Here is a 16512-nt window from a genome sequence, read left to right as displayed (position 1 = left end):
AATTTATATATCAGTTCATAATTTTCACAATGCTTTCTATAAAGACTGACTTTGAACTTCATAGCAAGTTGCGATACAGTTAGGCATTTTTGATACCCGTTTTCAGATCAGGAAAAAATTTGGAGCTATTAAGGGACCTACTCGCTTTAGGTGTAGTCTCAGTGTGGCAACTGGAATGATCTTGATAAAACACAAGTTAGATCATGTCAGTCTCCTGCTCACAGCTCCAGGTTTCCCATCCTACTTAGAAGACAGAGCAAAGGCCTTTTCCCTTTGCCTAGAACCCTTCACCCCACTCCCTACATTGGGCCTTTCCCTCAGGAGCGACCTCTGACCTGAATATTTAAAATCACAGCCCACTTCCCCACCCACCCCTGGATCTCTGATCCTTTTCTCTTTTTTCATAGCATTAACCACCTTCTGATAGAGCTTGCAGCTTACTTATTTATGAAGGTTATTATTTCTCACCCACTTCCCTCTGTAAGAATGTGAACTCTGTAAGGGGAGGGATCTCTTTTATTCATGAATATACCCCAAGTGCCTGGGAAAATGTCTGACACCTAGTAAGTACTCAGTAAATATCTGTTGATTGAATGAATTCAGGGCAGATAGGATGTTCCAAGTTAATGAGCAATTTCCTTTATGCGGGGTCTGCTTCTGTTGCTTTGCCTATTTTGCTCTAGGGGGGGAAAAATGAAAGGGTTGCTTAATCCAGAACTCAAAGAATTGGCCCAACTGGTGCTCTTAGAAGTTGCTTTCTCAGCAACACTGATTGTCCTTTCCTCAAGGGAACATCCTGTTACTGAATGTTCTTTAAAATATCTTTCAGGGGTGCCTGGCCGACTCCATGGGTAGAGCGTGCGACTCTTGATCACAGGGTTTTGAGTTCAGACTCCACATTGGGCATGGAGCCTACTTAAAAAAACGAATAATAATAAAATAAAATATCTTTCAAACCTTATGTCAGAGGCTATCTTTTTTTACAATTTTTTTTAACATTTATTCATTTTTGAGAGACAGAGACAGAATGTGAGTGGGGGAGGGGCAGAGAGAGAGAGAGAGACAGAATGAGAAGCAGGCCCCAGGCTCTGAGCTGTCAGCACAGAGCCCGAGGCGGGGCTCAAACCCACAAACCGTGAGATCATGACCTGAGCCGAAGTTGGACACTTAACCAGCTGAGCCACCCAGGCGCCCCAGAGGCAATCTTTTTTTAAACCAGCAGAAGACCAAGCAAGAGGGGCATGAACAATTGTGATGAGTGAGGTGAGACGTAACAGTAAAGTGGATGGCCCACTGGGAGAGGACATGGCTCAAGAGAGATTAGAGGCTCCAGTGCTGGAGTCACTCGGGAGAGAGTGGGTGGTAGGGTGGGGATTTAGGGGAGTGGATGATTTTTTCCTCTGGAAAGCCACAAGGACTCAGACTATAAAACTTCAAGGTCTATTCCAGTCTGGTGGTTATTGTTCATCCAGACAGAGAAGAGGAAAGTGACAGGCAGCAGTCTTTCCCAGCGCACACTAGTTGTTATATTCAACCCGGGCTTATGCGTGAGTCTCTAGCTGGGAAGCTAGTGCCATTACGTAAAGGAAGTATATATATTTATTTATTTTTGATGGGGGGGGGAAGGGCAGAGAAGGGGAGGACCCCAAGTGGGCTCTGTGCTGACAGCAGAGAGCCCGATGTGGGGTTCGAATGAATTAACAAATGGTGAGACCGTAACCTGAGCCAAAGTCTGACGCTTAACTGACTAAGCCACCCAGGAGCCCCCAAAGGAAGAATACATAACTGAATACATTAAGCGAAGAAGACTATATTTGGCCTTGAGTTTTGGCCCACCTGCTTTTGGAGAAAGTTAACTTCGGTTTGAACCAGGTTCTGCTTCTCCCTGCTGGCGTCTGGCCTATGGGCATTAACCACCCCAGGGCACAGGAAGTACTGCTATAATAGGTGGTTTAGCTATTTCTGGGCAATTCCATATTAATGTGGATGTCTTGTGCCAGAGAATTTGCTAGAGATTGTTTTCCTGACTTTGTGTGCACTTTGAAAAGAAACACAGAAAGGAAAAGCGACTTCCCACTTAACCTAACATCATGGTCCTGATCAGCGGTTTCACTTTCAGCATTGATAAACCTTGCAGCTCTGAAGGGGCCCCAGTTGTCTTACTTAGGGATCTGTTGCTAGACCACGGATCTCATGAAATGAATCCCCCCTCTTGTTTTTCTCCAGGACCTTCTGACCAGTTTGGAATGTGATCTGTATTTTGTACTCAAGTGTTTCCCAAGCATTTTGACAAGAGTAATTGAAGTCAAATAACTGTGTTTAGCTCAACTGTATTAAAAATATAAATTGCACAGCAGCTCTCTGTATTTTCTGATTGAGCCAAAGCAGATTTTTCTAAATATAAGCCAAGTTTTGCGTGTTCATGGAGCCTGTGAAATGGGTGTCTTACTTGAGAGCTTATGACTTGGAAGGTTAAAGATGATGCTTCAGCATGAAGACCAAAGAGTCACAGGCCGGACTGTGAAATAATGGTTGGCTGTACAGACGCCATGCAGTGGCTTAGAAGGATAAGGTCTCGATCCTCATCTGGGACATGTTTATCTTCTTTTGTAAAATCAATGCCTGACAAGAGTACCCAAAGTCCCAATGCTATGTCAATGCTTCTTTTCCAACTCTTGCTTCCCAGTCATCTCTCCCTCATTTTGCAAAAGAAGAAAGACCTCTCCCTGACTTGTCTGGAGTCACTACGGGGTATCAGTTCTCAAATGCTTTGGTCTCAAGATCCCTTGACAACCTTAGAAATTATTGAGAACCAAAGAGGTTTCATTTATGTGAGTTCTATCTATTGATAAGTACTGAATGAGAAATTAAAACAAAACTTTTAAAGCACAAAAATAAACAAGCCCATACTCCATTAGCTGAGAGAGCTAATGGCATTATCACACAACATACAGCTTCTGGAAAATTCTTCTGGAAAATTCCATCGTGCATTTCTGAGAGAATGAAAGTGGAAAGGGCAAATAACATCTTACCATTATTATTAGTATTGTTGTTGTTATTATTATTATAAAAATAGTTTTCATCTTAAGAACTCCTTAAAGAGCCTCTGGGATGCCCAGGAGTTTCTAGACCACACTTTGACAGTGGCTGCTATAGTGTTTTAGCACTATAATGTTAAGAAATTTCCAGATCATTACATAGAAAATTCCAAATTTTGTTCAGCAAAGGAGTTGCCCCTCCGGTAAAATTTTACTGTTTACATTTAAGAATTATATATATTGTCTTGATGAGTTGTGCCCTAATAATAATGGTAAGGATCATCAATCTATATCTCAACGTGCATGTGTATTTTTGTTGCCAAGAAGTGCTTCCAAACCCACACACTTATGCCATTAGGGTAAAAATCTGCAGGGGAAGTAGAAAATCATGATGGAAAACTTCTGGCAGCTGGAGGAAAATTGTTTCAGTGGGTGATGCTGGTTTTCCCATCCCAGTCTTGAGTATGCTACATAGGTGCCTTCAAAGGAATTTTACTTTAAAATGTCTGAGTACCTGAAATTATATTCTTTGCAGCTGTTTAAATTATAAAAAATTTAAGATACAAACCTCAAAATATATGAGAGGCTGCATATATTTTTCAAAATTATTTGAGAGGAATACAAGCAAAATACCTAAAGACCCCTAAGGCAGGGTATCCAAGGGTGTCCTTTTATAGATGCGGCTAATGGGTTTGAGGTAAATATTCCTCTTCAGTGAAATAAATATTTCCTAAATGATCACACAAACTATGAGCAGTTTCATCCGTCAGCCAAAAGGGAGTGACCAAAAATGTGAAGAGCGATGGCTCCGACCTGGGATTTTAGTTTCTTAGCTCTTGGAATTGTCAAGGGAATCTAAGAGGATTTTCCTTCAGTCTGAAGGCAATACTCCTTACCTCAGAAAATTAAAATACCTGAAGTGGCTGTCACATTCTGACAGAACATTATTTTCGAGAAGTGAAAAGTCACTGTGGGTTTGTAGGACAGGTTCATTTTTTCTTGAGAGATTTGTCTAGTCAGCAGAGTTCAGGTGCCTGGACTAATTTCTGGATGGGAAAAAAATGAACCCCAGAGGCTCTGATTTTTCATTGCACTTGTAACCCTCAGGAGAAGCACCGACATAAAAGGGATTAGGTTCGCATTTCTTCCCAGAACTTCTTGCAGACGCAGCTCTCTGGCCACTTGGCCCAGCCTTGGCACAGCATTTACCACGTGGACACCCAACATGGCACGGCCTTTCTGGGCTGATGCCCAGCTGGCCTTCCCTCAGCAACTTGTTCCTCTGAATTTTCAAATATTTAATTACTGTTAATGACAAGCTTTGGATTTTAAAATGATCAGATGGAGAATTTCCTATACAAGTGAATGGATAGAAGAAAACAAAATAAGGTTTTCAGGCAAGAAGCAAGTGGAGGTATATTTCCAAGAATTTTTTCTGCCTTTCTCCAGTTCATGATGTGAACTCTGTGCCAGATGACATCTGTGTGCCAGAGGCAGAGAAGTTTCCAGATTCTACTAGATGGTATTTATGACTGTGCGTTAAAAAAAAAAAAAAAGGAAGCGTGCCTGGGTGGCTCAGTTGGTTAAGCGTCTGACTTCCGCTCGGGTTGTGATCTCATGGTTCGTGGGTTTGAGCCCTGCATCAAGCTCTGTGCTGACAGCTTGGAGCCTGGAGCCTGCTTCAGATTCTGTGTCTCCATTTCTCTCTGCCCCTCCCCCCCCCTCTCTCTCTCTCTCTCTCTCTCTCTCAAAAATAAATAAACATTAAAAATTTAAAAAAAATTTTTTTTAACGTTTATTTATTTTTGAGACAGAGAAAGACAGAGCATGAATGGGGGCGGGCAGAGAGAGAGGGAGACACAGAATCTGAAACAGGCTCCAGGCTTTGAGCGGTCAGCACAGAGCCCGACGCGGGGTTTGAACTCACAGACCGCGAGATCGTGACCTGAGCTGAAGTCGGACGCTTAACCGACTGAGCCACCCAGGCGCCCCTAAAAATTTTTTTAAAAAGGAAAAGCAAACAAACCTGTTTTTAAATTTTAGAATAGTTTTAGATTTTAGAAATCATGGAGATAGTACAGTTTTCCCATCAACCCCATTCCAAGTTCTCCTGTTGTTAATGTCTTATGTTAGTGTGATATATTCATTACAGTTAATGAACCAATATTGATATATTTTATTAACTCAAGTCCATACATTATTCACATTCCCTTAGTTTTTACCTAATACCCTTGTATTGTTCCATGGTTTCATCCAGGATTTGGTTGTCTTGTCTCTTTAGGCTCCCCTTGGTTGTGACAGTTTCTCAAACTTTCTCTGTCTTTAATGGCGTTGATAGTTTTGAGGAATACAAGTCAGGTTTTTTGTAGAATGTTCCACAGTTTTAACTGTCTGATATTTTCCTCCTGATTAGACTTGGGTGGTAGGTGTTTGGGAGGAAGATTGCAGAGGGGAAGTGCCATTTTCATTACATCATATCGAGGGTACATTCTGTCAACATGACTTAGTGGTGTTAACCTTGGTCACGTGGCCAAGGGAGTGTTTATCATTTTCTCCACTCTAAAGTTTAAAAAATAAATAAATAAAATAAAGTTTTGCTTTTATTTCCTTTTCATACTGTCCTCTTTGGAAGGAAGTCATTACATGCAGCCCACACTTAAGAGGTTGGGAGTTACGGTCTTCCCCGCTGAGGGCAGAGTACCCACATAAATTAATTTGGAACCCTTGTGCATGGGAGATTTGCCTGTTCTTCCCCATTTATTTAATCATTTATTTATAGCAGTGTAGACTGGTGGATATTTGTTTTATACTTTGGGTTACAATCCAATGCTACTTCCTTTATTTTCTTGTTCAAATTGTTCCAGGAAAATAGCCGTGTGTGTGTGTGTGTGTGTGTGTGTGTGTGTGTGTGTGTGTTGCATGGTGTTTGTATTATATTCCGTTCCAGGCTCATCTTACAGGTTTCCTGCTCCAATCTGAGAATTAGCCATTTTTCCAAGGAGCTCTGGTTCCTTTTGTTGGCATATCATATTAGAAACCAAGATCTGGGTTGCCTCTCTTCCTTTCTATTTAAAACTAATAAACAGACTAATTTTTTCATTTCTAAGATGTCTTCTTCAAACCTCTGAACTGATAGAATTTTTCTTCATTCAGCCCTAGTGTCTTCCCTGCAAGTAATAATAGTGTCTTATGTTTATGTAATAATTCGGCATGAACTGACCGATATTTACCATTAAAAAAGGATTCATTACAACAGATCATCTGAAATTTTTAAGCACTGTGACTTTTCTCCTGCTGTGTTTGGTATTCTGAAATGTCATCAGTGTGTGATTAGTCTGTACTGTGTGGCTAACCAGCTGGGGAGTGACCAGGCAAGCCTCAAAAAACATTCTTTATGATATTGGGGCCAGCAATACCCATACCTGCTGGCAGAAATTTAAAAATCTAAATGTTACTGCTTTGTTACCTAATATCTCACCATCAGGGAAAGATAAAGGATGAAAATGAAGACAGCTGCCTTGTAGCCCCACGGGTGGCTTGCTCCTGGTAGCTAGGGTTTAATCCCAGGTATGTTTTTCAACCACCAGCATACTTTTCAAATTAACTTGGCATTTATGACTTGAAGCAATGAACCAAAAAGTAAAAGATTGCTAAGACAACCGTAGGGTTCTGGTGAACCACAGCCTGTTTCTCGGTGACTGGTCTCATGAGTCCCCTTCCATTCCAGGTCTGACCGAGATGGCTGTCTTCAGTTGTGAGGCCCACAATGACAAAGGGCTGACCGTGTCCAAGGGTGTGCAGATCAACATCAAAGGTAAGCACCAGGGCCATGTCCCCCAAGCCCCTGAGCTCTGCAGCCAGCTACCTGGGTTTGAGCCCTGGCTTCCCCACTGACTTCCTTTGTGACCTTGGACAAGTCACTTAACCTCTCTGGCTTCAGCATAAAATCGGGATAATTACAGAAGCTACCTGTTTCTGAGGCTTAAATAAGACAGTGCAAATAAAAGCTTTCATAACAGCGCCTGGTGCTTACATCTTTGATAAACATGAGTTCATATAGTTTTGCTTAGTCTGAGAAGAAACTAGGCTGTGATGTCTACCCTTGATTTTCTTAGCTCCTGTTTTCATCTTTCCCTCTGCCACCTTGAACTAGTCCCCATTGCTCCTTGAAGAGCCTGCAGGGGTGGGGGGCGGTGGCTTAGGGCATTGATTGAAGGAATGGGCTCTGTCCTTCCAGGGCAGCTGGGGCTGAAGCAGGTCTCCCCCGGCTGCTGCCCTGAGAGGGGCAGAAGCAGGGGAGAGCCCAGAGCCCCTGTGCCTCTTCCTCCTAATCTTCTTGTCGCTCTCCCTCTGAGATATAACATAACGGAAGAGTTGTGTTTGAAGACCCCTGTGCTAGTGGAGATATTACAATCCAATCGTCTGCCTCATCCTCCTCTCTCCATGGGATCAAGGTTATCAAAACCTGGAACCTGAAAGTCAATACTGTCATTTTATGCCTTTTCAAATCATATTTCTTACCTTCTCTCATAGAAACTCAAGCAAATTTTATGTTTATTTGTTCTTCATTTAAATAACGAGAAGCAAATATTGAGTTCATATTCCTTTTGGTCTTAATCTTGGGGAAACAACACAAGGAAAAAGCAGAATGTGTTTAATAATGAGTTAAAAGGTAATATACAGTGGGGGACTCAAAATTGCAAAAGAAGTTATACTTTCATTTTGGCAAACAACTAGATGAAGGTGATGAGGGAGCATTTTCTGAAAGTTCATTGGAACAAAACAAAGAAAAAAAAAAAAGAGCAAACTGAAACTTACTCCCGGAGGAACTGTATAACTTCCTTCCTCATTTCAAGTCTCATTATGACAATTTTCAAAAGAAATTTTGGGAATTTCAGGAATTCATGAGTAGGTGTGAAGTTATAAAGACATTTTCGTAAAGTGCAAACACCTTATAATGTAAAAATTTATATAAAACGAGTAACAGTATTTTTGACATTTTATGCTTCACACAGCATGTCAACTTATTTTTTTTTTAAATCAATCCTATTTCTAAAACTTATGCTTTGGGCTTTCATTTTTTAAAAAATGTATGCCAAAGCAACCAAGCCTCCCTTCTTATAATCTATTATTAACTATAATACACATGGCCAAATGATGATCGGAAAGGCAGACATTTGAGGGTAATTCTACAAATAATCTATTCAGGGAAGTGAGTCAAAGTGCCGGTTCTTTCCCGTTCACCAAGCTGTGTATCTATTAGTAAACAGAAACTCCTGAATATGGTACCCAGTGCACTTTACATGGTCTCAGCTCTCCTTCCCCCATCTCCTGCCCACCCTGTCTTTGCCTTTATGTCTCCCACACGTTCCCCAACCCTCGTCCCTGTGTTACCTTATTCGGTCCTCACCACAGCCCTATGGAGCAGTGCTGTTACTATCTTCATTAATAGAAAAAGGAACAGAGTTTAGAAAAGGCATTTAAACTGTGGCCTGGAGCATAGAGCCGGCTAGGTGGTAACCAGACTCCCCAGTGCCTGCTGGTGCCCACGGTAATGGGCTTACTGCCTCCTGCAACCAGCCTCCAGTGTTCTGCTGAGGGACAGACAGACCTGACAGCTCTGGGGTCATACAGACCTGAGTTCAAGTCCCCGTTGTACTGCTTACGAGCTCTGTGATCTTTGGTGAATTTTTAACTTCTCTGATCCTCACTTTCCTCATCCATCAATGAGGATTGGAAGACTACCTGTCTGATAGGGTTCTAGCAATGAATAGATGAAGCAAAGTCCATAACTACAATGTACATAACTACTAGGTACATAACTTACTATGCCAGACCATAGTAAGCACTCAAAAACAACAGTCCTCATTTTTGCTTATAAATGTGATCATCACTACTAATTAAGAATTAAATTTAGCATAAAATAAGATTCCCCAGACTTCAGATCTTCCTTAGATTCTGTGTTGTTTTTTTTTTTTTCTAAGTTTATTTTTGAGAGAGCAGGGGAAGGGCAGAGAGAGAGGAACAGAGGATCGGAAGCAGACTTTATGCTGTCAGCACGGATCCCGATGCGGGTCTCAAACCCACAAACCATGACATCGTGACCTGAGCTGAAGTCAGATGCTTAACCGACTGAGCCACCCAGGCGCCCCCGGTCCTTCCTAGATTCTAATTAAAGGGCCTATCCATGTCCCCCATGTGGCCAGGATCGTTGCACACCTGTGGTATTACCTGCCTCCACTCCCAGGAGATGCAGTTGACCCTTTTGCCTGAACTGACTCTCCCCGACTAGAAAGCTTCTCCCCACTCAGCCACACACGCACACTCATGCTACCATAACACTCTCTCTCCTCGGCTCGGGGCTCTCTCGATCTCAGGTAACGTGGGTCTCCCCTCCTCAACCCAGAACTGCACAAGCATTTGATCCCATGTAGAACACTAGCACCCAGAGACGTGCCCTCGTACAGTAGAACAGTGAACACCAGCTCAGTGAAGGAAATAGATGTCTTGACATCCTTCCCCAGCTAAGTTCTCACGTCATCAGTGGGTGGGAAAGCAGGTCTCTGCTCCACTCCTCTGGCCCAGGCAGAACCGTGCTATCAAGGGAAGCCCTGTCTGTAAGCTCATATGTATTACTCTCAGGCATAACGTGGCTTCTTTTTAAAACTTGGGTTCAATTTTCCTAATCTTAAGAAATGGAAACAGGTTTGGTATTAATGTGTTTGTTTGGTAGCTGTGGCCGCCTGTGGTTTATAATTGTGTTTGTTTGTGTGTCTTTGTTTTTGCGTAGCAATTCCCTCCCCACCAACTGAAGTCAGTGTCTACAACAGCACAGCACACAGCGTGCTGATCTCCTGGGTCCCGGGTTTTGATGGATACTCCCCATTCAGGAATTGCAGCATTCAGGTAAACCTCCAGGATGAAGAGGGAAGTGGCGGTTTGGTGCTCTGAGGGTCTACCTGATTCTTCTTCCTCCTGAGGATGGGTGCTGAGGCCTTCAGCACCTCTGTCCAGGGTCCGTTGACCTCCTTCCCACTCAACGTCCACCGTACATGCCCCACTTTATGGTGCTCTGCCCCGGGATGCTGTTTCCTTTCTGCTCAAAGTCCAGGGCCCATCCAGAAAGGAAACAGGTTTCCAGAATAGAATGTCGTGAGACCAAGAGAATTAATTTTTTTTAATTAATTTTTTAAATTTACATCCAAGTTAGTTAACATAGAGTGCAACAATGATTTCAGGAGTAGATTCCTTAATGCCCTTCCCCATTTAGCCCATCCCCCCTCCCACAACCCCTCCAGTAACCCTGTTTGTTCTCCATATTTAAGAGTCTCTTATATTTTGTTTTTATATTATTTTTGTTTCCCTTCCCTTATGTTCGTCTGTTTTGTATCTTAAAGTCCTCATATGAGTGAAGTCATATGATTTTTGTTTTTCTCTAATTTCGCTTAGCATTATACCCCCAGTTCCATCCACGTAGTTGTATATATATATACACACACACACACACACACACACACACAATGGAGTGTGTATATATATATATATATATATATACACATACATACATATATGTGTGTGTGTGTGTGTGTGTGTATATATATGTATATATATATATATATATATATATATATATATATATATACATACATACCACCTCTTCTTTATCCATTCATTCGTCAATGGACATTTGGACTCTTTCCATACTTTGGCTATTGTCGATAGTGCTGCTATAAACATTGGGTACGTATGCCCCTTTGAAACAGCATACCTGTATCCCTTGGACAAATACCTAGTAGTGCAATTGCTGGGTCATAGGGTAGTTCTATTTTTAATTTTTTGAGGAACCTCCATACTGTTTTCCAGAGTGGCTGGACCAGTTTGCATTCCCAACAGCAGTGCAAAAGAGATCCTCTTTGTCCGCATCCTCACCAACATCTGTTGTTGCCCGAGTTGTTAATGTTAGCCATTCTGACAGGTGTGAGGTGGTGTCTCATGGTTTTGGTTTGTATTTTCCTGGTGATGAGTGAAGTTGAGCATTTTTTCATATGTCGGTAGGCCACCTGGATGTCTTCTCTGGAGAAGTGTCTATTCATGTCTTTTTGCCCATTTCTTCACTGGATTATTTATTTTGGGTGTCGCGTTTGATAAGTTCTTTATAGATTTTGGATGCTAACCCTCTATCTGATATGTCATTTGCAAATATCTTCTCCCATTCCGTCGGTTGCCTTTTAGTTTTGTTGATTGTTTCCTTCGCTGTGCAGAAGCTTTTTATTTTGATGAGGTCCCAATAGTTTATTTTTGCGTTTGTTTCCCTTGCCTCTGGAGACGTGTTGAGTAAGAAGTTGATGTGGCTGAGGTCAAAGAACCTGGTGTAAGAAAGTGGTCCTGGTTCATTTTTCTGCATGTCGCTGTCCACTTTTCCCAGCACCACTTGCTGAAGAGACTGTCTTTATATCATTGGATATTCTTTCCTGCTTTGTCAAAGATTAGTTGGCCATACGTTTGTGGGTCCACTTCTGGGTTCTCTATTTTGTTCCATTGATCTGAGTGTCTGTTTTTTGTGCCAGTAACATACTGTCTTGATGATTACAGCTTTGTAATACAGCTTAAAGTCTGCAGGAGAATTAATTTTTAAGGTACAAAAACACATCCCTAAATTAGGACTGGCTTGTGACCAGGAGTTTGGAAAGTCAGGTACTTGTCAGCCTGGCTCCTCCTGGGCTAGTGGCCATGAAGGACATACAAGCATGAGATGGGTCATTTTTGCTGTCAGGTATAGCACCTTGGCCCATGGGTCCCTGGACAACCTGGGCACTACAGGCCTTGCAAAGTCTTCACCCTTTTTTTTTTTTTTTTTTTAATTTTTAAAAAAAGTTTTATTTATTTTTTGACAGAGACACAGGCAGAGCATGAGTGGGGTAGGGGCAGAGAGAGAGGCAGACACAAAATCTGAAGCAGACTCCAGGCTCTGAGCCATCAGCACGACACAGGGCTTGAACTCACCAACCACCAACTGAGACACCCCAGCACCCCAATCTTCACCCATTTTTAAGCACTAACTAAAATTGGTATAAAATAATGCCGTAATAAGTATACAGCCTAGCCATCCTAAAATGGTACCTTTCCATGATGTAGGCTTTGCTTTGAGTGTTCATTTCATTAAAATGGAAAGGGTAGCAATAACACTGTTTACCGAGTGCCCACAATGACCCAGAGACTTTGCGGACATTATCTTACTTAAAACCTATACCATGGGGCACCTGGGTGGCTCAGTCAGTTGAGTGTCTGACTTCAGCTCAGGTCATGATCTCACAGTTTGTGAGTGGGTTCCATTGTGTAATGGTTAGCATTCTGGACTCTGATCTCACGGTTTGTGGGTTCGAGCCCCGCGTCAGGCTCTGTGCTGACAGCTCAGAGCCTGGAGCCTGCTTTGGATTCTGTGTCTCCCTCTCTCTCTGCCCCTCCCCCGCCCATGCTCTGTCTCTCTTTCTCTGTCAAAATAAATAAAAATTAAAAAAAAAAAACCTACACCAGCACTGCAGGTGCTCACAGAGTGCTCACAGCCCATGAGTGGCAAAATCAGAATTCAAACCCAGAAAGCTCTGTTGCCAAAGGCAGTGCTCGGAACCATCTGCTCTTCTGTGTCTCAGAAGAGACATTGCTTATGGGAGCAGGTAGTTGAACATGTTTGGATTATCCACTGAAAACATGAATGCATTCCGCCTTGTACTTCATCAAACAGTAGGGTCAGAAATTGTTCTTAGTTTCATAAGCGTCTGGTCTTACTAGCCGAAAACATGTTAACCTGACATAGGCCACTCATGCCAGTTCAACTTGAAGCAGTGAATTCTAAAGACTTTTGTGTGTTGACAACCAGATGTTTTTAATGCCAAATGGAATTAGTGTCTGTGTTTTTATTGCCTCCCACTCTTGTCTAACAGCTGTTCCTTCTCTGAAAAGTGAAAACATTCTATTATCCCCAAAATAGCCTCCACCCTCACCCCACCAACTCCAGCTTTCCTTAATTCTTGCCCACTTTATTTGTAAACCTCCCAAGGGCTGGTAAGTGTTAGGAATTCTTGTGTCTACAAAGTCCTCACCAGGGGTATCCTTTTTTTTTTTTTTTAAGCATATATTTCACAGACCATAATATTCACCCATTTAAAGTGTATGATGTTTTTTTAGTATGCTCACCAAGGTGTGCAACCATCACCACTGTCTAATTGTGTCTATATTCATAAAAAAGATGTTGGTCTGTAGTTTTCTTGTGTTAGCTCTTTCTGGTTTTGGTATCAGGGTGGCACTAGCCTTATAAAATCAGTTGGGAGGGGTTCTCTTCTCTTCTATTTCTTGGAAGAATTTGTGGAAGATTGATGTTAATTCTTTAAATATTTGGTAGAAATCACCCGTGAAGCTATCTGATCCCGAGCTTTTCTTTGTGGGTAGTTTTTAAAATACTGCCTCAATCTTTTTACTTAGTACAGATCTGTCTAGATTTTCTATTTCTTCTTGAGTCAGTTTTAGTAGTTTGTGTCTTTCTAAGAATGTGTCCACTTCCTCTGAGTTCTCTAATCCATTGGTGTACAATTATTTATAATATTCCGTTACAAGCTTTTTTTCTTCTGAGGATAGTAGTAATGTTCCCTCTTTTATTCCTGATTTTAATAATTTGAGTCTTTCCTTCCTTCTGTTTGCTTTGGGTTGTTTGCTATTTATTTATTTATTTGTTTGTTTGTTTGTTTGTTTGTTTTAAGTTCCTTAAAGTAGAAGGCTAGATGATTTTATATATACTATATATTTCCTTCTAAGCACTGTGTTAGCTGCATTCCATAGGTTTTGGTATTTGGGCGCTTTTTTTTCCCCATTCATCTCAAATTTTTTGGTCATTTTCCTTGTGATTTCTTTTTTTTTCTTCCTCTTCTTGGTTATTCAGGAGTGTATTGTTTAATTTTCACATAGTTGTGAATTTCTCAAATTTTCTTCCTTTGTTTCTAATATTATCCCATTGCGTTTGGAGGATATACTTAAATGATTTCCTACCTTTTAAATTTACTGAGGCTTGTGTTTAATGGCCTAGCATTAGTTCTGTCCTGGAGAACATTTCAGATGCACATGAGGGGAAGGTATATTCAGCTGTGGTTGGGTAGAGTGTTCTATATGTCTAGGTCCGGTAGATCTAGTTAGTTTATTGTTTTGTTCACTTCTTCTGTTTCCTTGTTGATCTTCTGCCCAGTGGTTCTATCTGTTATTGGAAGTGAGGAATTGGGGTCTCAACTACTGTTTTTGAATTGTCTGTTAGCCCCTTCAATCTCGTCAGTTTTCGCTTCATGTATTTCAGGGCTCTGTTCTTAGGAACAACCAGGGCCTGTTTCCTTCTATACATGTAGATGAAACTGAAGCATGGACCAGCTCTTTTTAAAACTGCTGCTGAGCTGTATGAAGACTTTAAGACCTGAGGCTCTTGCCCATGGTTACCCTCAGGGAGACTTTGAGGACCAGTACTGCCCCCCCTTGATAGAACAGGTCTCTAGATGGAGGTGAGATAGAGTATGGAAGTAGGAAGATCTGAAAACACCAGGTCACTCCTGAAGGTAGAAGATGATCACACACAAGCTTCACTTGCTTTCTCTCCTTTTGCCTTGGCTTTGGGAAGCCATAGCATGAGTGAAAAATCATCCAGTGATTGCCAAATGGCAGGCCTTCCTTGCCCATCTTGGATCCTGGGGTGCCAGATGTGGTTATTCTGTCTTTGCCCCACCAGCTAGCTCCACCTCCCTTTACCCATTCTCCTTTCCATCTCTGGTAGGGTTACCAGATTTAGCAAATAAGAATACAGTTATTTTACAAGTTAAATTACAGGAGTAATTTTGTGACACACCTGTACAACTAATTACTTGTTGTTTATCTCAAATTCAAACGTAACTGGCTGTCCTCTGTCTTCTCTGACCAGTGCTAGCAGAGTTAGTCAGGACTGGCTCTAGAAGTTATCCTTTTATATGCTGCAGATTAACAATGTATTCCCACTTTTGAAGGAACCAAGCATAATTTTGTAGCAGGTCCCCAGTCCGTTACAATTTTAAACTCTGACTTGGTAGCAAATGAATGTTTTGGACACGATTCAGATCCACGCACTAGCAGGACACACCCTCCCACTTCCTTTGGCCCTGATGTTAGTTCCTTTCTTCACCCATTTTTGGGCTGCATACTCCATTTCTATTTTTAACTCTCCCACGTACTTCTTGCTATTTCGTGCCCTCCTGTCCCCTAGGACCCACTGAGAAGGACGGTTATAGAAACCCCGTCTTCTTCCAGCAGTGTGTGCTCAAAGAGCGTCCCTGTGCCTGGAAATGCTCCACACGTTGCTCCGGAAGTGGGGCAGGGGTGGAGAGCCAAAGGTTCCCTCCACCTCAGTTTCAGGGATTGGTCACCAGGAAGTAGGTGCATACTCGAAAGCGTAGAAACAAAAAGTAAGTTCTGCCAACAGCCACCACCAAGATAAGCACGTAGCTCTTTGTTTCTCCTCTGGAGGCTCCTCAGGCCAACTGGTGCTTTCTTGTCACCCATTGGAGCCTGTGGGTCTGAGTCTGAGGTGAGACTTGGCCCCAACACCACCCTCTTGGTATCCACTAGGGGATTTAGAATTCTAAAATGTTTGTGGCCCCTTGGCCTAAATTTCAACACACGTATCCTGAAATAACGGCATTGTGTATCCACACCCAATGACTACCAGCCTGTTATTATCAGGGATACATGGAGGGTTTAAGACTTTTTTCCTCCATTCTTGTGTTTTAGATATCATTTTCTATTTTCCAATTTTATGAGTACTACATATTGTAGAAATTTTGAAAAACGAAGTGAAAAAAGAAGCTCTCCCTTATCCGCACTCCCAGACAGGAGGCATGCTTAAGAAAAAAAGGTAGAAGTTTGGCCCAGGATTAGATTTTTGCTTGTGTGTACAGAGAACATGGATGTGGAGAGATTGGTAGAGCTTATGGAGGGGAGGTTGAAAAAAAAGAACTCAGAGGAAGGAGCTGAGATGTTTTAACAAGATTTGGAGAAAAGTTTGGCGGGTGAGGTGCAAATGACTCCTCCCTATATCTGCTCACCAAATGATGTCAGAAAATCTACCTTCTCTGTCTGTGTTTGGAGTTGAATTTATACTGGGATGGGAGCAGGGGTAAGAAAAAAGGACACACTAGAATAACCTCAAAGCAAGAGCAGAGGTCGAAATGACAGAGAACCACCTCAGTTCTTATTTCATATTATTTATCTTACTTTGTATTCTCACGATCATTTAGTTGCTCTGTTACCTGCCACAGTGAAAACACTTATTTTAGGCATTTGCCTCGGGTCCTCAGTGGCCGCTCCAGTGGCATGAGTAACACACAGTAATGCTGGGGGGGAAATTAGTGTGTGGCCCAAAAGGAAGCAGGTACTTCCCCCCAGGGGAGAGGAAGGGCCACGTGCACCGAAT

At 42.0% G+C, this 16512-nt stretch overlaps 1 protein-coding gene across 1 annotated transcript in view; it reads left to right on the top strand.

Moving 5' to 3' along the window:
• The window catches only part of MERTK (MER proto-oncogene, tyrosine kinase), a 112524-nt gene that overhangs the window by 51625 nt on the left and 44387 nt on the right, over window positions 1-16512 (top strand). The window contains 2 exon segments of the mRNA XM_030311141.2: window positions 6766-6852; window positions 9829-9944. Of these exon segments, the coding sequence (XP_030167001.1) occupies window positions 6766-6852; window positions 9829-9944 (203 nt within the window).

This window comes from Lynx canadensis, chromosome A3, assembly GCF_007474595.2.
Source record: "Lynx canadensis isolate LIC74 chromosome A3, mLynCan4.pri.v2, whole genome shotgun sequence".
NCBI lineage: Eukaryota > Metazoa > Chordata > Mammalia > Carnivora > Felidae > Lynx > Lynx canadensis.
Note: the sequence above shows the minus strand (reverse complement) of the source record. Positions and strands in the feature narration are given on the sequence as shown.